At 48.8% G+C, this 25,142-nt stretch overlaps 1 protein-coding gene across 7 annotated transcripts in view; it reads right to left on the reverse strand.

Annotated features, from left to right (window-relative positions):
- Positions 1-5,612: 5,612 nt before the first annotated feature.
- The window catches only part of APBA1 (amyloid beta precursor protein binding family A member 1), a 238,069-nt gene continuing 218,539 nt past the window's right edge, over positions 5,613-25,142 (reverse strand). For 2 of the 7 annotated variants that reach the window (XM_055578271.1, XM_055578274.1), the window contains 4 exons: positions 22,803-23,015; positions 12,160-12,279; positions 10,049-10,189; positions 5,613-9,316 (listed from right to left, as the gene is read on the reverse strand). In XM_055578271.1, the coding sequence (XP_055434246.1) occupies positions 9,245-9,316; positions 10,049-10,189; positions 12,160-12,279; positions 22,803-23,015 (546 nt within the window). In that variant the 3' untranslated portion in view covers positions 5,613-9,244. Of the gene's footprint in view, positions 9,317-9,373; positions 10,190-12,159; positions 12,280-12,357; positions 13,492-14,411; positions 14,719-22,802; positions 23,016-25,142 lie in introns of those variants that run through there. The other 5 variants (XM_055578270.1, XM_055578269.1, XM_055578272.1 and 2 more) reach the window with 4 other exon arrangements.

Genomic DNA, 25,142 nt, shown 5'->3' on the forward strand with positions numbered 1-25,142 from the left:
TGAGTAGTATTCCATTGTATATATGAGCCACATCTTTATTCATTCATCTGTCCAATGACGTTTAGGTTGTTTCCACTTGGCTATTGTGAGTAGTGCTGGTATGAACACAGGGGTGCATGTATCTTTTTGAATTATAGTTTTGTCTGGATATGTGCCCAGGAGTGGGATTGCCGGATCATAATGGTAATTCTATTTAGTTTTCTGAGGCACCTCCATACATTTCTCCACAGTGGCTGCACCGACTTATATTCCCACCAACAGTGTAGGAGGGTCCCTTTTCTCTCTACCCTCTCCGGTTTTTGTTATTTATAGACTTTTCAATGATAGCCAGTCTGCTTGGTGTGAGGTCATACCTTACTGTAGTTTTGACTTGTATTTCTCTAATTAGTAATGTTGAGTATCATTTTATATGCCTATTAGTTATTTATATTTCTTCCTTGGAAGTTTAGGTCTTCCGCCCGTTTTTGGTTATGGTTGTTAGGTGCTTTTTTTGTTTGTTTGTTTTTGTTGAGTTGTATGAGCTGTTTATATATATTGGAAGTTAAACCCTTGTTAGTTGCATTATTTGCCAATATTTTCTCCCATTCCGTAGGTTGTCTTTTCATTTTATTTAAGGTTTCCTTTGATGTACAAGAGCTTATCAGTGATTAGGTCCCATTTGTTTATTTTTGCTTTATTTCTTTTGTCTTGGGAAACTGACCTAAGAGCATACTGGTACAACTGATTTCAGAGAATGTTCTGCCTATGTTCTCTATGGGTTTTATGGTCTCATGTCTTAAGTTTACATGTTTAAGAGGTGGGACAGCTTTGACAAAATAGCCATTGAGGTTTGCAAAAGATAGGAATCTGGAAAGAAAATTGTAAGGACCAAAAGACCAAAACATATAATGCTGAGTTCATCAGCTGTGACAGAACGGGAAGTCCTAGCACAGCTAGGGAGCAGCTGGAAAAATAAATGTAAGTCCTTGATTTCTGTGTCTCAGTTTCCTCATCTAGATAATGGGTACACTAGCTGAATCTACCTCTTGGAGGCGCTGTGGGGATTGTGTTAATCTGTGGAAAGTGTTGGAACATTGCCTGGTCCACATAGAAGGTGCTAAAAGATGGGCTATTTCTCATTCTTCAAGTCATGACTTCCACACACATCAGTGAGATGTGTTTTCTCTCCACTTTCCTTGAAGCGGACGTCTCTGTGTGATGAGATCCACACACATCAGTGAGATGTGTTTTCTCTCCACTTTCCTTGAAGCGGATGTCTCTGTGTGATGAGATCTGCCTTTGGTGAGAGGGGACAATGGTGGGGAGGGGGTCCCTGGGGCCAGGCTGCAGGAGGCTACCACAGGACCCCTGGTACAAGACACAGTTCCATCCCGCAAGGCTTGCAGCAGCCCTGACTCGCAGACCCTCAAGGACTGGACTGGGCTTTGCAGGAAGACTGGGCAGTGTGTCCACAGAGAAAAAGCCTGAAGGGCATTTTGCTTTAGAAACAGGACTAGATACTCTGTACTGGGGAACTGGGTGCCCCCAACCCACCACTGGCAGCAGAAGGGTTACAGTGAGCTTCAGAAAGCAGAATTACAAAGAGATCTGAAGAACACTCAGCCAGATGATGTGGGGGAGATGCTACGGGAAACATTTCCTTCTACACTCCCAGTGCAGGGGGCCCAGGTTTGAATCTGGGTCTGGGCAGCTTGCATTGGGAATGTGGAGTTTTAGCCATTGAATCACCAGGGAGGTCCCTCAAGTGCTTTGGGATCCTCTGACCACATTCTTCCAGGCCACCAGCACTCCATGCCTCTGCACAGAACGTTCTCACCAACCATGGTGTCTGGCAAACTCCTATTGTGCCTTAAAAACCCTGCAGAAATATATCTCCTCCAAGAAGAGCTCCCTGACAGTTTCTCTCCAGGACCAGTTCTATACTTTGTAAATGACTGTCTGTACTGCACTTCCTGAGCCTCATGGACAGCATCTCTAATCTTAAGAATTGAGCCAAGCTGTGCCTGTTTTATAGATGATACATAGTGGCTCAGAGTAGTTAATTAACTTGCCCAGGGTCACACAGGGAGAATATAAGTAATATAACAGCTGAGCTGTAATTTACATCCTTGTCTGTGACTCTTCTAATTATAACCTGTCCTGACTAGAAAGTTGAGAAAAAGTAGGTCCCTACCCATAAGCAACTATGTAGTGGAGGGGAGGAGAGCTGTCGTGTGGTCGGACAGCTGATGAGATGGCCAATAGGAGCAGAGTGTGGACTGGGCTCTGGGAAAGGGGTGCAGAGTAGTGATGAGGCTGTGCTTCTCGCCTTCTCCCTTCTCTCTTTCTTACGACGGCATCCTCAGCCCTCCAGGCGTGGCTTCTCCCAGCCTAGCAGGAGGGTTGGCGAACCAGCAGTTTGCTGTGCTTTTCTGTCTAGCTCTCACGAAGGCTCTGGAGGTGGCCCAAGGCTGAGGTCACAGCAGTGCTGAGCCTGTCTCCAGGCTGCCCCGAGCCTAGCCAGTAGGGAGAGGATACTCCCCTCACCCCATGGGTCAGCAGCTGGGAGTAGACCAAGGAGCGGGAGCCTGGGAGCCAGGGAGTGCGGTTCTAGCGGACTACTCACTGTATGGCTTTCTGAGTCCTATTCTTGTTTAGGGCATTTGTTTCCTTATTTGGAAAACAAGGGGCCTGTAATGGGTGGCCAAGATTCCCCATTCCCTCAATCACTGTCTGAGATTCTAGCTTGTCTGGATTTGGTATTTCCAAAGTTGTGTCACCAGAGGGCGCCAAATCCCAGCTCTTGCTAGTGATGAGCACTCAGAGGAGCTGATGAGGCATGTGAGCTGAGTGTGTGGGTTTGAGTGGAAGCAAAATCACTCAAGGTGTGTGTGTGTGTGTGTGCATGTGTGCATCACCAGAGTTCTTCCACCACCTACATTTACCACTATCACACTCCACCCCACCGCCTTCATCTCCAACCACTCGCTGCCTCCCTCTCTGCTCCAGCACCACTGGCCTCCGGCTCTCCCTCAGGCCTGTGTGTGCTGTCCCTGCAGCTCGGAACCCGCATCCCTAGACATCCACAGGGGCCCTCTTCCTCTCAGTGAGGCCTTCTCTAACTATCCCGTGTAAAACAGCACCTTTAAACTCATTCCATGTTTGTGCACTTTAGAAAAATTTGGTAAAATACACATAATACGTAATTTACCTTTTAAAGCATTTTTAAGGTTAAAATTCTGAGGCACTAAGTACGTTCTCATTGTTGTGCAACTATAACCACCACCGATGTCCAGAACATTCTCCATCTTCCTAAATGGAAACTATATCCATTAAACAATAGCTCCCCCTTCTGCCCTCCCTCAGTCTTAGCAACCACCATTCTTCCTGTGTCTATGAATGTGTCTACTCTAGATAGATCATGTAAGTTGAGTCATACAATATTTGTCCCTTTTTGACTAGCTTATTTTACTTAGCATGTTTGTCTTCAAACATCAACATGTGTCAGAATTTGCTTATTAAGGCTGTATAATAGTCCATTTTATATGCATACATCTTGGGTATTCATTCATCCCTTGATAGATACTTAGGTTGCTTCCAGTATGACTTCTGTGTATTAAGTTGCTATGAACATGGGTGCACAAATATCTGTTGGAGCCCCTGCTTTTGATTCTTTTTTCGTGCTTTATTCATCTGCATGGCTTTTATTATCATCTAACAGTCTTCCCTGTACCCCCAACTAGAGATGCAAATGATTTCTGCTTAGAAAAGAGGATTCCAAAGGTGATAGGTATAGGGCCTTAAAGGACATTAACCAATTATATCTAACCTAGAGGTTTCATTCTAAGTCCTTTTAAAAAACTTAATACTTCGTTCTTCAAAATACTCTTCCCATCTTACCTCTTTCATCAATTCAGTTGCTCAGTCGTGTCTGACTCTTTGCGACCCCATGAATCGCAGCACACCAGGCCTCCCTGTCCATCACCAACTCCTGGAGTTCACTCAAACTCACATCCATCGAGTCAGTGATGCCATCCAGCCATCTCATCCTCTGTCATCCCTTCTCCTCCTGCCCCCAATCCCTCCCAGCATCAGAGTCTTTTCCAATGAGTCAACTCTTCGCATGAGGTGGCCAAAGTATTGGAGTTTCAGCTTTAGCATCAGTCCTTCCAATGAACACCCAGGACTGATCTCCTTTAGGATGGACTGGTTGGATCTCCTTGCAGTCCAAGGGACTCTCAAGAGTCTTCTCCAACACCACGGTTCAAAAGCATCAATTCTTCAGCACTCAGCTTTCCTCACAGTCCAACTCTCACATCCATACATGACCACTGGAAAAACCATAGCCTTGACTAGATGGACCTTTGTTGGCAAAGTAATGTCTCTGCTTTTGAATATGCTATCTAGGTTGGTCATAACTTTCCTTCCAAGGAGCAAGCGTCTTTTAATTTCATGGCTGCGATGACCATCTGCAGTGATTTTGGAGCCCAAAAAAATAAAGTCTGACATGGTTTCCACTGTTTCCCTATCTATTTCCCATGAAGTGATGGGACCAGATGCCATGATCTTCGTTTTCTGAATGCTGACCTTTAAGCCAACTTTTTCACTCTCCTCTTTCACCTTCATCAAGAGGCTTTTTAGTTCCTCTTCAATTTCTGCCATAACAGAGGTGTCATCTGCATATCTGATGTTATTGATATTTCTCCCGGCAATCTTGATTCCAGCCTGTGCTTCTTCCAGCCCAGTGTTTCTCATGATGTACTCTGCATGTAAGTTAAATAAGTAGGGTGACAATATACAGCCTTGACGTACTCCTTTTCCTATTTGGAACCAGTCTGTTGTTCCATGTCCAGTTCTAACTGTTGCTTCCTGTCCTGCATATAGGTTTCTCAAGAGGCAGGTCAGGTGGTCTGTTATTCCCATCCCTTTCAGAATTTCCCACAGTTTATTGTGATCCACACAGTCAAAGTCTTCGGCATAGTCAATAAAGCAGAAATAGATGTTTTTCTGGAACTCTCTTGCTTTTTCGATGATCCAGCGGATGTTACCAATTAGTGAGTTAATAAATATTTGATACATGTTCATTCTATATTTGATAACATGTTCATTCTATATTTGTATGAGTCAGATTTTTGTTGTTATAGTTTATTTACAATGTTAATTTTTGCTGTGCAGCAATGATTCAGTTATTGTTCCGTTACTAAGTCGTGTCTGACTCTTGCCACTCCATGGACTGCAGCCTGCCAGGCTCCTCTGTCCTCTGTGATGGGGTGGGGGATGGGACAGGGAACTTTTCCTTCTGCACTCCACTTAAGCAGGGCTACCTCCCCTCCCTGGAGATTTCTTGGGGAGGGTAATTCGCTTCTACTTCCCTTCCCTCACTGAGAAGCCCAGAGGGTTCCTATGTCTCATTCAGTGTGCTCCCAGGAGGCCGACGAGACAGTGGACTTTCTAACAGCTGACACGACCGCTTGTGTTTCCTAGCTTCACAGAACCTGCCTGTTTAGGCAATGGGCTCTGAGCACTGAGCAGGCCCCACGGGGTGGGGAGGAGGTGGCCTTTGGGCTGATGACATCTTTCCCCCACTTTCAGTCTTGTCCCTCCCCTGAAACATGAAGACGCTCAGCCAGGGCCAAGAGGTGACGTTCTTGTTTATTGTTGTGGCAGCTCTTACAGACATTAGCGTTCAGTTAAATAAAGGAAGAGAACACATTAAATACATCACAACCCCCAAAACAGTACGGAGGAGAGGAGGGTGGGCCAGCCCAGTGACCAGACTGTCAGGGGAAATACATTCAGTGGGTGTGCGGCATCAACATTCCAGGCTCACGTGTATATATATCTTATTTATATATATTTATAATTATATATAGAGATTGAGTTTTGTGTATACAAAGAACCATATTGTTACAAATACAATACTATACTTCTCCCAACGCTTTACAATAAGCTCTATTTCACCCTCTTTACAGAACAATAGTACAAGTCCAAACTCTAGGGGCTGTGCTGAGTATGTACAAGGAATATCCTTCCCACACAGTCCTCACCATGGCCTTGACGGATGGAGGGTCGGGACGTAAGATCAGGGTTGTGTGTTCAAGTCGGCCTCAACCAGGGAAGGGGCAGACGGACATGAAACTCAGACCAGCAAGTGGCCCTGGGAGTGGGGGAGTAAACACGCCTCAGAGGAGGTGCCCCTAATTGTAAACATTGGTAACAGCCTCACTGCTGGGCTGGGGGGCGGGTCTCATCTGCGTGCAGACGGGGTGGTGGGTGTGACCGGGATAGCGGGAGCGATGGGGAGGTAGTAGGTTACTCTGGGACTCTCTGAGGCCGGGGCTGATGGGCAATGTTGGGAAAGCAGACCCGGATGCAGGGACTCAGAGTCCAGCGCCCCGTGATGGGCTCCAGGCCTAGGGGAGCAGGCTCCAGCTACTGGTCTCTGGGGGCTTCATCCTCTCGTGAACCCAAGGCTGAGGGTGGCTCCCTGAAATGGTCACATTTGAGAAGGCAGAGGCAGGGCAGGTTCTGGCGCATCCTGGCTGGACCAGGAAGAGTAGATGGATCTGGGAATCTATTCCCAAAGCTGAGTCACCAGCACATCCAAGCCAAGTGGCAAGAGTGGCTTTTTGCCTAGGGCCACGTTTGGGAAGGCTGCTCTGTACACAGTCTTCACCATTGCATGGGGTTTTCAGATATTTACATATGTAACTATATATACTGGGATGTCAGAGGGAAACAGGCCATTACTTCCCGTGAGACTTCGCAAACGGAGTTACTGTTAAGAGTTACTGTTAAGATCCTGCCTCCTGGTTAACTTCTGAAGATGGGCTGACTCCCCTCAGGCAGCCAGGCCGGTAAGAATACACTACAGCTGACTGAACCTCCACCAAGCTAGAGATCTGGCTATCCGGGAGTGAGGAGCCACTCTTATTGATACAAAGGTATGTGGTGGAATAATCTTATACTAAAACATTAGTCTCCTAGGACAGTTTACCAAACTGGCAAAAACACCCATCAGACTTTCTAGATTTTTGTACAGTAGCAATAGAAAGTGTAGCCTGCCTCCTCCTCTGCTTTGGGTGAAGACGCTGCATTGTAATGACGTGGGGGGCTGCACAGGGATGTGCTGGCGGGATTCCTGGCCAGTGGCCGATCACCGATGCCTCTGAATGGGCGTGGGGGCAGACGGCACGAGCCTCTCTCCGGTTATATCCAAATACCACCCAGAATGCTGCATTCCTGTTTTATCCATTCTCTCTGGCAAAGGTGAACTCAGGACTCTTTAGTATTTAATTGTATGTCATCAGACACTACAGTTTGGTAAAGGGTACTGAGGTTCGTGGCTCCTCATGTTCGCAGGGGGTTAGCCTTGGGGCTGGTCTCCTACTTAGCAGCAACTTAGCAACATTCAGCTAATTGTCCTCAAAAGTTGTCCAGGGGTCCCATACTGCCCACCCTGAACCCTTGGAGAAGGGGCAGCCCCATCCCAGGGGGGATGTGTGGGTAGCATAGCCCCTCGTTGGCAGGGTCTGACCCACGGTCACACTGGGAGTCCAGCCACTAACGCCACTGAAGCACCTGGCTTTCCTACCTAAGCAGAAAACTCAGCACAGAGATCCCAGACTGCACCACCTCTCTGGCAGAAGTCTCTTGTTCCCAGTCTTTTCTCATTCACTTTCTCCCTCCCTGAAATCCCTCTGTTCGAGGTATAAATCCATACCACCCAACATGTGCTCACCAGGTTGCTATTTCCACAGACACAACATAAATAGCCCAGATGTTGAGAACAGGGACTATAATAGTATCACAAAATAGTTTCTCTTACCCTGTCTCTGTTGAGGTCACAAACGGAACAAAACGAAAACCAAACGAAGCCACACCCCACCCACATGAAAACGAAAGTGCTCTTTGGACCAAGAGTAAGTGAAAACTGGCTCAGAATCATGGTATTACAAAAACATCTGCACCGAACTGAGACGAACGAAACCCACGGACGTGAGGCACCTGATGAGAACACGTAACATTCCACACCAAGTAAAAGCTTTTTCAGGCCCCCGAGGCAGCAAGATGTTTTTGGAATTCATCTGGGGATTCTTAGGCATCGCATGAGGTCCCGACTGTCCCCTTAGTCTGGTGGTCTGTGTACCGCGCTGGCCTCTCAAATGTCACATCCTGCCTCGTGGCCCTGAGAATAGAAGAAGGCCGGTCTCACCTTGGACCAGGAAGCGTAACACGATCACATCAGGTTCCTCATCTTCAAGGGGAGCAGTCCATCCTGTCCAGACTCCCAGTGTGTGTGGGAGGTGTGTGTGTTGGGTGGGGGGAGGTGCATGGGAGTCCACCAGAACCCCCTGAGCCAAGGAGCTGCCGGCAGGGCTGGACCTCAGCCTCAGAGGGCTGTCTCTCTCTGGACAGGGCTCACCGGCCCCCGCGGCCCTCACCTGTGGGGGAAGGGGCCTCACAGAGAGAACATGTGGGTTTTCCAGGGGCTCTGGGTGCCTCACTGGTGGCGGGCAGGAGGGCAGGGTGGAATATATGCAAGTGAGACGTGTGTACGTATGTGTGGTGTAGAAGAAGGCAGAAGTACCTGCCTGTGTTTATCTAACAGTTGGTAACCTTGGGAATCGCCCAGTTCTCTGCACGGGTATCCGCGTCCCAGTAGTTCCCTTTCTATCCCGGGGTGAAAAGGTTCACATTAGAAAATACAATTATGTTGAAACTAAAACTGGCTAAAGAAGAGGCATAAGGTTGGCTCAGAAATTCTGGGAGGAAATGGCGTATGATGCCCCAAGTACATGGTGGGCCGGCCCCCCCATTACTACCATATTCGCATGAACTGACTGGAAGAGAGCAGAGATCAGCCATTGGATTGTAGGCACTGCGGAATCGGCTTCTTCACTGTCCCTAGGGGCTCCTCCGAAGAGGTCTGCACCTCTTGAAAAGGGAGGGTGCGGGGTGGTGACAACCCTCCTCAGGCCCCCCTCCCGCAAGGGCCCTTCAGGAAGGTCCTCGGCAGACTCTGGGTGGCTTTGACCTGCTCTCCAGCCTCACAAGAGTGTATACAAAACTTCCCTGGCATTTAAAACAAACAAAGCAAACCAGAGAGAGAGAGAGAGGGAGGTCGCGGCGGATTCTCTTCCTCCGTGTCAAACCGAGTGCTGGGCGTGAGAGGGGAAGGTCTCAATGGGCACACAGATGCAGCACGAGAAACACAACCACAAGTGAGGAGAGGCCTCCATGCATGCCACCGCGGGGCGCGGCCTCAGATGTAGACGGGCTGCTCCTGGGCTGTCAGCAGTCTGTACATGGCAGCCGGCATCGTCTTCATGTGGATCTGCAGGCAGAAACACATGTCAGCAGCGGGCCGGGGCTCCGGGGCTGTGTGGGCGCTGCCGCATGGCTGGGGCACCTTTCAGGGTACAGCCCTCTTCCCCCCTCACCCCCTTTCTAACATGGATCTGACCCAGGCAGCCTCGAGGAAGAGCAGAATCCATGGGCTTTCTAAAACATTAGGGGTGATAGAGAGTGAAGAACGAAAACCAGAATGCTCTACTTTCCCCAAAGCTCTGGCTCTCACCAGGCTTTGGCCTTTTTTTTTTTTTTTTTTAAAGGAGAAAACCCCTTAAAACAGGAGCAGGACAACTGTGGGGTTTTGGCTGCTCCTGCCTCCCTCCCTCCCCCAGAACAGCTGTTCAGACCCCCCGTTCAGCCTGGCCGTACCAGGAAGCTGCAGATTAGACTTGAATCTGAGACTTAAATCTTGCAGGCACATTTGGTGGGATTAGCTGGGAAAAATGGAGAAAACTTGGGTAGCCACGGAGAGACTATGCCCAGATTAGAGAACTAGAAGAGGAGGTGGGTAGATGCTGCCAGAGGAGAAGGCTTAGGTGATGTGACGATGTTTTTGAGGAGCAGCTCTCAGACAACCACTTGTTATTGGGTTTCAATTCTGGTCCAAGACAGTTTGGTTATAGGGATGTGTTCAGGATCTGGAAGAACACTCAGGAGGGCTTCCTGGCTGGGACGAGGGGCGCCAGGGGACTCCCACCCCGGGCTCCTCCCCTACCTCCCCCACGGCATTGGAGAGGATGTGGACGATCTTCTCGTGTGGGGTGGCCACCACGCTCTGCCCGTTGATTTCAATGATGCGGTGTCCCACACGGACGCCTCCTCTCTCTGCTATTCCCCCTCGCATGAGGCTGCAGATCTGTCAGAGTCGAAGGCCAAATTTAGTCAGAGGCCAAGTGACCCATCCCGGGGGGCACCGCCTGCTAGGAAACCCATCGGGGCAGGAGACTGTCTTTTCTGGAATTTTCCACCCCCCAGTGCTCTCATCTCTGAGAAACTGCCAGGGTCAGGCTTTGGACGTTGACATCTTTGTTTCTACAAACAAGAGGACTCTGGACCCCCAGGCGGCCCCCTCGTGTTCACGCACTCTGCACAGGGAACACAGCACATCACTGGATTTCACGGCACTGTGAATTCAGACTACTTTTCATCCCAGCTCAGCTTTGGTAAAAAGAGCTGTCTGGGGCTGTCACAGAGCTGCCAGTGTTTTCAAACTGTCAAGTCTACGTAACGCAGGTTAGTATTATCTAGGACTCAAACACTGAACTGTGTGATGCTAGCAGCTGGCTTCTTAGGGTCAGTTACATGACTTACACTGGGGCTAGAACCTGCTAGAACCCCGCTGTGTGTGCCACATTTTGGCCAGCTGGAGGGCAGCTCATCGGCCTTCCCAGCGCAGTGGTCCTTGTTCCACTGGCCCCTGGCAGAAATGCTAACGTGGCGGTTTTCTGTCTCAGTGCAGCCAGGCACGGTGGTGGGCAGAGGCTGGAGGCTGGTGGAGGGCTCTGGCCTGAGCCTGCAGCTGCAGGCACCCCCACCTCACCCACAAAGCAGTTGGAATTGTCCCAGAGGAACATGGTTTGAGTTAACAGAGCTGGCTTTTCACTCCTGACTGTGCACCTTTCTCTAAAAGCCTATGAAGACGACACTGCAACATCTCAGGACAAGACGCTTTCTGTACCTGTGAGCGTGTGGACCCTTCAGCCTGTCAGGTACTCTGGGAGTCAGGCCCTCGGGTGCTTCCCACACTTGAGATAAAACTGAGGGCTCTGCATCTCTTATAGGACAATCCTCTATTAACAACTGAACAACTTCCAATATTATTCAACTTTGGAAAAACACACACAAGGAAGTTTAAACTGATAAAAACAGGTAGTCAGACCAAAACTATAAGGAGTAACCTTGGCTCTTCTCTTAAGGAAATGAGGCTACATGGGTACAAAAAATAGTTAAAGTGGGTTAGGTATTTCAACTCCAACTGGGAACTTCAAAGGTATTTCTTAAGACACACTTGGAATAAAATTTTAATTACCTACAAGTCAATTAAAATTTAAGAGAGGAAAAAGTATAGGTTTTTCTATCTTAAAAGATGAATGCAAAGAGAGGGAGGGCACATCCAAAATCTATAGTATCTAGAAGGTTACAGATTTGTCACCAAAGCCCAGAATTACTATGAGTCTAGAACGAGGCAAACCAGGATGAAAGGGGAGTAGTACTGAATATGGGGATTCTGTTTGAGATAAAGATGTTTTGGAAGCATGGTCACAACCACTTCATGAATGTCCTACAAAGGCACTGAACTGTATGTTTAAAAATGGTTTAAATGGCAAACTTACTACTGTGTATGTTTTATCACAATAAAGGGGAAAAAAGGGAAGTACTGAGTTGACCAAAAATTTGTTTGGGTTCATCCCATAACATCTTGTAGGAAAACTCAAATGAACTTTCTGGCTAACCCAGTATTTGAAAGCAGACATCCAAGTGATGAAAATACACTTTATCCCCAAACTGCCAAATTCAGGTCAAGAAGGCAAGGAGGAAGTCATTCACACATAAACCCCACAGGGCCAGGTTCTCAGCCAAGGCTGTGGGGAAGGTGGGTACCTCCCAAACTATCTCAAGTCGGCAGCTGGGAGGGCCATTCTCCTCCCAGGGGAGGCAATGAATTCTCTGGCCATGGAGGAAGGGGGTCTGCCTTCACCCATACGCCCCTCTCTTACCAGATTCTTTCTGGTAACAGGCCTGCTTTAAAAATACCCCCAAAGACCCAAACCCTGGGCCTTGGTTTCATGGGTCAGACTTCTGGAAGAGGTATGGGGCTGAACTTACAATTCCATTCTGGACGCTGAACCCCAGCTGGTAGCGAAGGTCTGGTCTCCTGATCAGCACGGTGGTCACCGGGGGACACCTCACGATATTCAGCTTCACCCGGGCCTGATTCTTCAAGCCCTGCAGTGTGAATAAAAGGGAAACTGATGACCATCGAGGCTGACACAAGGTAAGATCAGACAGCACCGAGGGCAGAAGATGCTGCATGGAGCCTCGGTACCTGGTCAGCTCTCGCAGTGCCCCTCGTCCAGCCGGACGGTGCCCGAGCTGGACAATCCAGGCGAAACTCTGTTAACCTAGGGGAAAAAACTGCTGGGCTTACATGGAGCCCTTCTGTCCTGCTCAGCCTGCAAAGAGACTAGTTTCTGTGAGCAGGGAATGGGCTGCGTGTAAGGCATCTGAAAAAAGCAGTCGTCTATCTGTACAGTTAAGAGAAAAACTGCCAAGTGTGGTTTCTGGCTTGAAGGATGTACAATCTCTCTTCTGGACAGGTGAGAGACAGGCTTTCAAAAGGAACTTTACTCTGAAAGTCACAGTCGTAGCAATTTCCCCCTTTCTAACAAAGGACATCTAACTCACAGCAATGGCCCAATTCATTGGGTTTGCTCTCTCTCACCCCTGAGGGTCCTACTTCCTCATTCTCTCTGCCTGTTAGGGATCTTACAGTCAGCGTCCAGGTGCACGTGGGGAGAAGCAGGGCACAGGGGCAGGACAGCAGCCCAGGAAGACCTCCTTGGGAGACTGAAGAGGGCATTAGGACCAGCCCTGGTAGAGCAGGAAGTAGACGGAAAAAGGTCTTGGAAATCATCTCCTGGTTTCATGCTCCCTGGTAACTTAGCCCTCCCTCTAAATTGGAATGGAGTATAGAAGCATGTTGGTCTTTTAAAGATAAAGAGGGACTTCAGCTGGTTTCTGAGCCTGGACCTCCTGCACCTGGTTCTGACTTCTGCTGAGCTCAGGCCTGTTTTCCTGCCCCCTGAACATTTGCTCCGCAGGGACCAGGGCCTGAGTCTATGCAGGAGCACCCCTAGAAAATCACCACAAAGCCCCTCTTTCCCTCACTCAGGCAATGGGAAGATTCTGCCCCTGCTGGTCCCACCACCAGCTTGTGAGTTTCACCCGAGAGGAAGGGGCCAAACGTCATTCAGTCCTGAAATGAGCTTCCCTTTCCCATGTCTGCAAGGCTGTGTGCTCTGCCTCAGGGACCTCCTACCTGCCCTCTGGTCCAGAACGAATGGCTACAGCAGGTGCTTTCCAGCCCGCTTCAATCGCAGCATGCAGGAAGAAAGGCTGGGTACACAGACCGCTCAGCTTGTGTTCAGAGGCCCTGTTCTGAGAGGCGAGACGGGGATAAGTCGGTACTACTGTCAGACGCCTGCCTCACTGGACTCCCAGCAAGTGAGGCCAGCTGTTCAGGAAAGGTTTCAGGCCTGCCACAGCTCCTCTCCTCCAAAGGGGAGAAGCTCTTCCTAAAAGATGGTACTGCAGCGTTGAGGCAGGAGATGGATGGACCCCAGGTTGAACAGTTTCTTCCCTGTGGACAGAAACTCCATAAAAGCAGGATGATATAGGAGGCTGGGCCCTGTCCAGATAAAAGACAAAAGACCACATACTCCTCATTCCTGAAGTTAGGAAGACCTCCCCGGCGACACCTGTGCAGAAAGTCTCCTTGGAGGTCAAAAGAGAGGGTGTCACCCCCTAGTAAGTGATGGCAACCTACCCACAGGCCTCTTCGCTAGAATCCATCTTGGCTAAGAGACACACATGCACACATGGAAGGACCCTGAGATACAGGACCAGGCAAAGCAGGATGACTGAACAAAGCAAACTCAGAAGACATGCCCCAGAAAGGTGATTCAAACCACCAGAAAGGCACAACTCTGAGCCTGCCTGTCAGTCTATCCACACACACTGTATTCTTTTTCCTCCTAGTCAACACTTGTTTCACTACTTTCTAACTGTATGTGGAAATTTGTTTCTGCACAGCTGATGGGTTAGGATCTTGCCACTGGTCCTGGGGGGTCTAGTGCCTGCCCTCGATATCGGGCTGGGAACCGAAACCCTGCCTCAGGGCGCTGCAGGCCGAGGGCACCCGAGATCAGGGGGAGTGGACATCCCGTCCTCCAGGAGGGAGCAGCCAACAGAGAAAGGACAGGGCAAGGTGGGCTCTGTGCCGCCCAGTCTGGAGCATCCCCTGGAGACGCCCCTCCCCTCATCCCACCACCACCCCAATCATTTCACAGATGGGTCCAGTGTGTGCCCCTTACAGGCCAAGTAGAAAGAGAGGGCCTGGAGGACAATGACAAATCCGTTTCAGCCTGAAGGGTGACCTATAAATAGAACTCTGTAAATTGCACACTCGCTGTTGCCCGCTGTCACTCTCCAAGCAGTCTGCAGACACTCTCTCTGCAGGAGGTCAGGACTCCTACTTCAGGTTTTTATAGATGAGGACACAAACATGGACATTACACCTGCCTTGTCCGAAGCTCAGTGGGGTCAGCATTAGGGTGACGGAGCCTCTGCTCAGGTCTCTGCCTTCCTCACAAGCATCCTGCCAAGCTGAGAGGTGAAACTGGTGTTAGATGATTTCAGTGCCAACAGAATTTGTGGCAAGAGTGTGACCTGCCCCTCTGAGTGGCAGGAGTGACCCACACTCCTTTTGCTTCTAAGTAATGAAGATATGCTTTAGACTAAGGGATGGATAGGGGTTTTTTAGGCCTCTAGTTATCTGGCTTTCTTGTGCTTGGCCAACAGGTTCTCAAAATGGGGTCCCCACACAGCAGCCCCAGCATCATCAGCTACTATTGTTAGAAATGCAGGGTTGGGGAGGGATAAATAAGGATGCTGGGATTAACATGTACACACTGCTAAGTCGTTTCAGTTGTGTCCGACCCCGTGCAACCCCATAGACGGCAGCCCACTAGGCTCCCCCATCCCTGGGATTCTCTAGGCAAGAACACTGGAGTGGGTTGCCATTTCCTTCTGCAATGCATGAAAGTGGAAAGCCAAAGTGAAGTCACTCAGTCGTGTCCGACTCTTAGCGACCCCATGGACTGCAGCCTACCAGGCTCCACCATCCATGGGATTTTCCAGGCGAGAGTACTGGAGTGGGGTGCCACTGCCTTCTCCAACATGTACACACTACTATAGAGAAAACAGATAATCAACAAGGGCTTCCTGTATAGCACAGGAAACCAAACCCAGTATTTTTTAACGGGCTACAAGAGAAAAGAATACAAAAAGGAATATATATGTATATAAATAAAATGCATCACTGTGCTGTACACCTAAAACTAACACAGTATTACAAACCAGTCCTACCTCAATAAAAAACCCTGCCGAGTCTGGCCTCCAGCCAGAACTACAGAATCAGAAACTCCAGGGGTGGGACCCAACAACCTATGTGTTAACAAGTCTTCCCAGTGATGGGACACACATTTCCTGGGGGATCCACTCAATTTTGAGAACAACGGCTATAAATCGCCACTGCAGAACAACAAACTCACCTGCGCTCAGGGATGATCTCAGCCGTCAGTTTTCTACTCAAGACCAGCGGCCAGTGTGCTCTGCGAGAGCATGGACTAGCCACACCACGGGGAGGGTGACAGCCGGTTGGCCTGGTGCCCAGTCAGCAGCCACCCCCATGTGTGAGCACCCCAAGGTCACTGACCAGCAAAGCCCACCCTGATGACGAAAGCAGCCGAACCACCTGTCACTGCACACTGACTCCTGCCAGGCACCGACCTGGAGAGTCACAGGAGCTGTCTCCTTTAATCTCCTTGACAAACCAGCAGCTCTGATTATGCCCATAATCAGAAGAGGAAACTGAGGCTCCACAACTCACCCAAGTTCACCCATAGCAAGACAACATCCCATGTGTGTTTGTATTTCAACTCAGAACATATTCTACTCAATGATCCGCCACTTAGACAACTGGATGATGAGTGCTATTCATGAATAAGGCCTGCTCAACAGAGAAGCCAGGGAGAGTGACTGAAGAACGACCTTGTGCCCCCAGCCTTGCATGGGGCCATGATTTTACTTTCCTACCTGGTGTGAGAGTTCCTCAGGGATCCTGCTCCCTTTGGGGGTTCCAGGTCGTCCTCTCACATGTGCATTGTGAGGGGCTCGGCTTAACTCCCCACCCCCAGCTGCATCCTCAGGGCCCTGAGTTGCTGTTTTCTGTGGGACTGGAGCTCCCTGGGCTGGGACTTGGCTTGCGGTGGTGCGTGTGCATCGCAGGAGCTGTTACCAGCATCTCTCTGTGGTTTCTAGAGCAGCTCTAGGAGGCTTCTCTGCTTCCAGAAAGGTTTTCAGTCAGGAGCAACAGAATGAGCTGAGGTGATTCTGCTGGAACAGGGGCAATCTGTGCAGATCCAGGCCTCCCTCCCGCACAACAGCCGGTCCCGTCACCTGTGCCCAGGGGGACATGTGCTGGAATTCTGCCTGACAGTGTGACCAGAGGGACCTGATGAAGAGGCCTCTGCTGTGGCAGCAGACCTGTGTTTCCACCACCACAGCCCAGGGGGTCTTAGGCCCTCTGTTCTACCTCCTCCTATCTCAGCCTCCATGTCTTCAAAACAAAGGCTGACACCCTCTAAGGGCTCTTCCATCTCTAGTTGTGACAATTTCGGCTCTTGTCATGCATTATTATTCTTTCCTAAATGCATCTGCTGACAACACCACATCTCAACCATCGTGCTTAGAAACAGCTATTTCTAACATTACAAATCAGCTTCTCTTCTGGGGGTGTTGCTCAGATACCATTTGTACATGTATTCTCTCCCCCTTGAGTGCTTCTTCTTTCTCACCCAATCAGTCAATATTTAGAGATCACCTGCAATGTGCCAAGACACAAGGTGCTGGGAGTTCATGGAGCTGGGCCGTGGTGAGCTCAGGGGAGGGCTGTGGGCATAGGCAGGGCAGCCAGAGTCCCTTCCCTCTGTCTCCTCGTCACAACTCCCCAACCCCCACCCTGAGACCAGGAGGGTGTGGAAAACAAGAGCAAAGAATGCTGAAAACAGGGCAGCCAGAGTCCCCTCCCTCTGTCTCCTCTTCACATCTCCCAGAGACCAGAGCAAAGAATGCTGAAGACAAGGAGCACACTGTCAGAAACAGCCCTCCAGACCAAGCTGCCTGCTTTAAGTGTTTAACCCTGCCAATCACTGGGGTGGCTGAGGTGTGCCTGCGCGGTACAGGAAAACCTTGGAGAGCTCCTGAAAAGCAAGAGAAGGACTCTGGGTTCTCCATATTACCTAAAAAGTTCACGTAGGTCCAATAGGCTCTTTCCTTTTCTGTGAACTGATTTTAAGATGCTGATGTGTCCCTTGATCTAGACTTGGGATACTTGCTGCAAGATGAAGCTCAGAGAGACAGCAATTGAAACAGGCAGACTACACACGCACGTGCTCTGCTGTTCCTCATCTATGCTCCAAGTTGGGTTTCACTAACGTGGATTTCTCAGCTGCCCTTTTATTGGAGATGCCAATTTAAATAAATGGTCATTTCATCCCCATGACAACAGCGGAATGGTGCAGCAAATTAAGGAATATGGGGGGGGGGTAAGAGTAGGGAAGAGGGGACGGGAAAAGTGAAGTCAGAATGGTCTCCATAGCAACAGGAAAGCAGACCTGTGATGATCCTGTTGAAGGTAAGAAAGCGGTGCTCTACTTTCAAAAAGAAAACAAATCTGAAGGGCAGGACCGTGGAGGTGAGGGTGTGAACAGGTGGCGTGCTAACACACTTGCCTACCACTAATTATGCTTTAGGAATTATGACAGGAAAAATAAGAGCTAGGGAAGAAAGTAAAACAATTCAATACCTGTAATCTATTCTAGAAATGTACTCTGTTCGCTGTAACCAGGGAGAGAGAAGGCCAACACGCATTACAGTGACAAGATGCAGAACACTCAGCTTTAGACTCTTGTTTCTCAAAGTCCAAGGCTGGCCAAGTCATCACCCAGGAGTTTACTGAAAATGCAGAATCCTATCCCAGACCCACTGTTTCAGAACCTATAGTTTAACAAGATCCCTGAGTGATTCAAATCAGAGTTTGCAAAGCACTGATTTACCAGGATGAGAGCTGCTCATTAAATTCATCGCAACACAGACACAGCACTGAAACAAGTAATACTAACGTGAAGCCTTGGAGAAGCCCAGAATGGCCCCCTGCAGTGGCCTAGAGGGTGGGGTGGGGCAATGTGAGCATCTGCTCAGGTGCAGGCAAGAGACAGACGTTTTTAGATAAAAACAAGAATATAAGCCATTAAAGAGCTTCATCCCATGCTGGTAATTCTAGCTGAAATCAGTGGGAAAATTCTCAGGGTGGGAGTGGGGAGAGGGGGATGTGGTTGGGCCAATCACATTTTTCCACTTGACAAGGTCGTGCATCCTGCAGCGCCATCCTAGCTGGGGCCTGCCTGCTAAGTACTTCTCTGCCAAGGGTGGCCACAAAGGTGCTGTCTTTCCTCCTTTCCATCTTCATCAGCTACATCTCTTTTCATCACCACATGGCCTTTTAATTTTCCAATTCCAGAGAGACTCCATTTATAGACATCAAAGGTCAGCTACGTGTGCAAACAAACCTTTTCCCCTTAGGAAACTGCTCAGACAATGAATCCTGTGCTAGTCTGTCTCCACCTCGCTGTGTGATGCACGGGATGGCAGGACAGTCCCCGGGTGGTGCCACAGGAAGGCAGCGCAGGCATCATGGGTCTCAGAGCCTCACCCTGTCTGCCTCCTTCGTGCAGAGGCAGCGAGGGGTGGAGGGGGTGGGACATGTCTGCACCTTCTGAGTAGCTGATGACTTATCTGTGAACTGGATGTTTGCCACTGCCCTCCCTCGTGGGCTACTTTTTATGAAGAGGAAGGAAGGTGGCCAGTGCCAAGGGCTGGGCGCTGCCCGGCTGGTGTGTAATAGGCTCAGGTATATAGCCCCACAGTCCTTAGGAAGCCACCCAGGCCCCGGCCCCACCTCAAGTTATCCCCTCTTCTGGCTCCTCCTCCCCAAACCTTTCCCCAAACCAGGTACAGATCAACCCCCACCTTCCCTCACCAACCTCTCTTTCTCTCCCACACTGAACTATCTCCCAAGGCAGGCTTTCTCAACCTACAGACACTGGGCTGTGTGGGTGTTCCTTAGTTGGGCGGCTCATCCTGTGTATTGCAGGACATTTGTAGCATCCCTGACCTTAGGAGAGTCCCTTGGACAGCAAGGAGATCAAACCAGTCCATCCTAAAGGAAGTCAACCCTGAATATTCATTGCAAGGACTGATGCTGAAGCTCCAATACTTTGGCCACCTGATGCAAAGAGCTGACTCATCGGAAAAGACCCTGATGCTGGGAAAGACTGAGGGCAGGAGGAGAAGGGGATGACAGAGGATGAGATGGTTGGATGGCATCACCGACTCGATGGACATGAGTTTGAGCAAGCTCCGGGAGTTGGTGATGGACAGGGAGGCCTGGTGTGCTGCAGTCCATGGGGTTGCAAAGAGTCAGACACGACTGAGCGACTGAACAACAACTGACCTCTTCCCACTGGATGCCAGCATCTCCTCCTCCCTAGTGGTGATGACCCAAACTGTCTTCAGACACTGCCCAACGTCCCCCACAGAGGTCAAGATCCCCCAAGCTGAGAACAACTTCCCTAGGGTCTGACCATAGATGCTGCTGGAATGATATCAGGGTGGCCGAGTAACCTGGCTTCACTACTGACACGCTGTACGACCTTGAATGATTATATCATCTTCTATGCCTGTTTCCTAGCTTGCACAATGATACCTACCCTCCAGGAGGCCGCTGTAGGGTTTTTCAAGTGAACATACACATTCTAGAATGGTCTTGGTGCACAGCACTCAGTCACTGCTAGTATTAGTCCTTTCATTCACTCCTCCCCAACGAGGCCAAGCTCCTTGGGATGCAGACGGTGTCTAATACATCTCTGATTCTCGGGGCCCCTCAGGGGTTCACACACACGCACAGGTGTTAACTTGCTTCTGGTGTGAAAGTGCATGTGTGAACCTTGGCACGTGTGAGTGAGAAGCCAGAGGTGGGTCCTCTCTTTCTATTCCTGGCCCTCCCTGGCTTTCCACATGATCACACCATCAGGTCAGCCTTCCCAGGCTGGCTCAAACCTCTCTCTCCCCACCACAATCCTAGTCCACTGTCCGTCAATTCCAGGAGAAACTCCCAAAGGCCAGTTTCCTTCTGGTATCCACCTGGGTCTTACCCCTCCTTCAATATCCACCAAGATCCCACCACCACCAATCTACTCTAAACGCTCTTAGCATCTCAGCTCTATGTTGCCATGAGGGTTCACTAAACCCTTTCAATGATAATTATCCCCCAGATGCATACTGTCATTCTGGCTCCTCCACAGTTCAGCTCAGCCTAACAGAAGCCCAGTAAAACATGTTTGAATGAATATGCATGTTTTAAAGTAGGTTCTTTAATCTTATCTTTAATATATGTCAAGCAAAAGGTAAAATTTAAGTGTAAGATATAACAAAAAGAAATGAGGCCAAAGATGGCTCTTTCTGGGGGTGATTATGAGTTTGTTTCACTAAAAACAAACAGGCAAAACAAAATGAAAAGACAACCATCAGACTGGGAGAAGATATTTGCAGACAAGGCAACCAAGAAGAGCTTAAAATCCAAACTATACAAACAGCTCATACAACTCAACAACAACAAAAAACCCCAACTGAAAAATGGGCAGAAAACCTAAATAGACATTTCTCCAAAGCAATACAGATGGTCAATAGGCACATGAAAAGATGCTCAACATCGCTAATTATTAGAGAAATGCAAATCAAAGCTACAATGAGGTACCACCTCACTCCAGTCAGGATGACCCTCATTAAGAAGTCTATAAAAAACAAATGCTGAGAAGGTTTAGAGAAAATGGAACCCTTCTACACTGCTGGTGAAAATATAAGTTGGTGCAGCCACCATGGAAAACAGTATGGAGGTTCCTCAGAACACTAAAAATAAAATTACCATATGATCCAGCAATCCTATTCCTGGGCACATATCCAGACAAAACTATAATTCAAAAAGATACATGCCCTGTGTTCACAGCAGCACTACTCACAGCAGACAAGGCATGGAAGCATCCTAAATGTCTGTGCACAGATGAATGGATGAAGGAGATGTGCTTCACATATACAATAGCATAGCACTCAGCCATAAAAGAGAACACAATAATGCCATCTGCAGCAACATGGAGGCAACTAGAGATTATCATACTAAGTGAAGTCAGTCAAAGGGAGAAACAAATACCATATGGCATCACTTATATGTACCTCTAAAATATGACAGAAATAAACCTATCTATGAAATAGAAACACGAAAACAGAGACTAGACTGGTGGTTGCCAAGGTGGAGGGAGTGGGGGGAGGGATGAAGTGGGAGGCTGGGGTTAGTAGATCTAAGCTTTTAGACATAGAATGGAGAAACAGCAGGTCCTACTGTCTAGCACAGAGAACTATAATTCAGTACCCTATGATAAACCATAATGGAAAAGAATATACAATAAAGAATGTATATATATGTATAACTGAATCACTTTACAGCAGAGATTAACACATTGTAAATCAACTATACATCAATAAAAATATTGATTAAAAAGCAGGCAAAAAGAGACAAATTCCTGTATAACATAAAAAAAGGAAAAAACAAGCTGTCCTATACACTTACCTTGACCTTTCCTCCACCCGAGGCCCCTTGGCCAAGGATATCGTCTCTTGTGGTTTTCTCCTGCTTAGAATAACTATTACATGAATTCATATTTATTCTCTCTCATACTCACACACAGAGCTATGTTCTAGTTTACAGTCTTTCAGGAAACCCCAAGGAACCAAAGAAAGTCATGGGGTCCCAGTGTGCCTGTACCACAGTGCTCGCTACAGAGCCAGTAGGGTCTCCAGATACTGCAGCGGAGGGACAATATTCTTGCTCCTATTGGCCATGCAATCAGACAATTTCAATGTGCTCGAGAGACTACACTTGCATGCATGATTTGTTTCTAAGAAAATCTAATTTCTTCCCCTTAAATACTCATATTCAATTTTCCTTTAAGTAGCTCTTCTCAGTCTTATGAAACAGCATCAATTCAGGTTGAACAAGAAATAATTATGTTCAGGTTGTAGAAGGTGTACACAGATGGTACCAGTTTCCTTCCTTCCATTTGGCATGTGAGAATCATGTTATGCAGGCTCTGGGGAGCACACACTCACCTGGGTCACAGTGGAGGACAGTGCTCTGGCATCTGAAGCATTTCCTTGACTTGTGATAGGGATGGCAAGTCACCTCAGGCACACCTAGCTGACTCTATGTGAGTGTCTTGATTACTGAGCTGAGGAAAATTCTGTTGAGGCTGAGTCTTAGTGGGAGATAGTGCTGTGACTGATTAGTGATGTCTGCAATGGGCGTGGTGTTAGTCAGTGGTGTTACGTGAGCTAAATATATTATCACTGAAAAAACAGTTTCAGGGAGGATTCTGTACCGAGCAAAAACAGCCCAAGTGCAAGTCCATGCCTTTTGTATTTGTGTCCTTCTTAGTGTCTGGTACTCAGAATACGTTCAATGACTTCATGTCATCTTGGGTCTACAATGGCATTGGACTTTTCCCATCTCTGGTTACCTTAATGATGCTCTGGCAGGTCGACAGAGGCAGGCCCACCAGGCTGGTGCCATTGATGGACATGATCTGGTCCCCAATATTCAGCTTCCCTGACTTCTCTGCCGGGCCTCCATGCATCATGTTGGCTATGATCACAGTTGGCAAGATGGATCCCCAGCCAGACTCCACAATCACCACACCTAGGATTTCCCCTTTCTGCTTCTCTATGAAGACCTGAAAGGAGAAACACAACACTTAGAAATTCTGAATCAGCAACCATCCAGGGTAGAGAGAGAAGTCAAGGCATTTCCCCTGTTCCTGTCCTGATGAAACATGACAGACACTTCCCTGATGACTCCAACCCAGACGAATCCTGTCCTCTCTGTATTCCATGGCATCTGGGGTTGGTAAGAAATGATGCCATGCAGGCACATACCCCTTTTTTGTAATTCTTACTCCATAAAAGCCATCCTGCCTTGGGGCTTCCCAGTGGCTCAGTGGTAAAGAATCCACTTGCCAATGCAGGAGATGGAAGAGATGCAGGTTCAATCCCTGAGTGAGGAAGATCCCCTGGAGTAGGAGTGGCTACCCACTCCAGTATTCTTGCCTGGAAAATCCTATGGACAAAGGCTCCTGGCAGGATACAGTCCACAGGGTCGCAAAGAGTCGGACTTGTACAAGTCAGACTCAGCACTTGTACCTGCCTTGGTATTACAACCACGAGGGGTGTCATATTTTGTTTTGTTTTTCCTGTAGTCCCCAGCGAAGGGCAAAAGAGACTGTACGTGGGGGCTTTGGTGGGATCTTATGGTTTCCAGAACAGCTTTCAGATTCTACCACAGATCCCCCGTTTCACAGTGCCTCATAAATTCCCTCCAACATTTAAGATTTTTGAGTTAAAAATAAACATGCATTATAGAAACACTTCTCTGCAACAAGAAAGTTAACAAAAAAGAAAAAGGTTGGAAGTGCAAAAACACTGGCCCTAGATATGTGTTACTGTGGCTTTCCCCAGCTGGGCAGAGAAGCCGGGAGCTGGTTTCAGATATGTTCAGTTTGATAAGGCAGACACACCACAGACAGCTAAGATGCTTCTTGGAAGCAACCAACAGAGAGTATGTGTGTATTTATTTCTTCACATTTACAGATCCACACATGCTCAAACTCATATTGGAGTGGGGGCTGCTGGGGCCTGACAAAGTCCCTTCATGGGCTGGTGTCCTCCTCCCCGCTGTTGCTGCCGCTCACAACTGGCCCCTTTCCTGGAGAACTGCCCTAAGCCACATGGCAGTCACCACCTACTAGGAGTTGAATCGTGTACCCCTCCACCCTCCAAATTCATACATTGTAGTCCTAACTCTTAGTACCTCCAAATATGAACTTGTTTGGTGATAGGGCCTTTTAATAGGCAATCAAGTTAAAATAAAAATGCTTAGGGTGGGTCCTAGCTCAATATGATTAGTATCTTTATAAAAAGGGGAAATGTGGCCACAGAGACATGTGCAGAGTGAAGACAGAGCGGGGAGAAGGTGACCATCTACAAGTGAGTGAAAGGCCTGGGAGAGGTCTTCCCCCTCACAGTCCCTAGGAGGAACCAAGCCTGCAGACACCTTGGTCTCAGGCCTCCAACCTCCAGAACTGGAAGACAATGCATTTCTGCTGTGGAAGCCCCCAGTGTAGGGAACTCTGAGCACAAGCACACTCACCTACCTCCGTCTGACCTCACTGCCAATGACTGATGAGCGCTGGGCACAGGCCTACCAGCTCTTTTGGCTCCAGGTGGGACAAGACAGTCCTGTGATGTGTGACCCAGTGCTTCCATTTGGATCACAGGATGCTCATCCCCAGCGAGGCCACAGTCCTCGTGGCATCCCCACCACCCTTGTGCCCACACTCACTGTTTCCTGAGTGCATCCTGCCCCCACCTCCCCATAGATCCCTTGAACCAGAATTCCCATCTCAGGCTTTGCTTCCAGGGAACCTAGGACACCTAGCATCCGTGAGTGAATTAAAAGATCACTGGCCCACATCTAGGGAATAAAGTCCGGGTCCCTCACCTTGGCTGGACTCTCAAGCCTGCCAGTTCTGACCCAGGCCTTGCATCCTCTCATATGCACAGTCCAGCCTCAATGCCTCATCCGTGGCTTCCCAGATGATTCCTGAGTGTGTGAAACCTCATGCTTCTGTTACTGGGGCCCAGCCCTCTGCACTCTACACTTTTCAGAGAATACCCAGACCCCAGAGCAGGTCAGATGGCCCCGCTTTCCTCTAGCTGTTCCTGCAGAGCTTGGTCCCAGGGGGAGCCCAGCACCCCTCATCTGACCCCAGAGAGCTGGGACCAGCTCCACTCTGCCAGGCACA

This window comes from Bubalus kerabau, chromosome 4 (genome assembly GCF_029407905.1).
Source record: "Bubalus kerabau isolate K-KA32 ecotype Philippines breed swamp buffalo chromosome 4, PCC_UOA_SB_1v2, whole genome shotgun sequence".
In the NCBI taxonomy this organism is placed as follows: domain Eukaryota; kingdom Metazoa; phylum Chordata; class Mammalia; order Artiodactyla; family Bovidae; genus Bubalus; species Bubalus kerabau.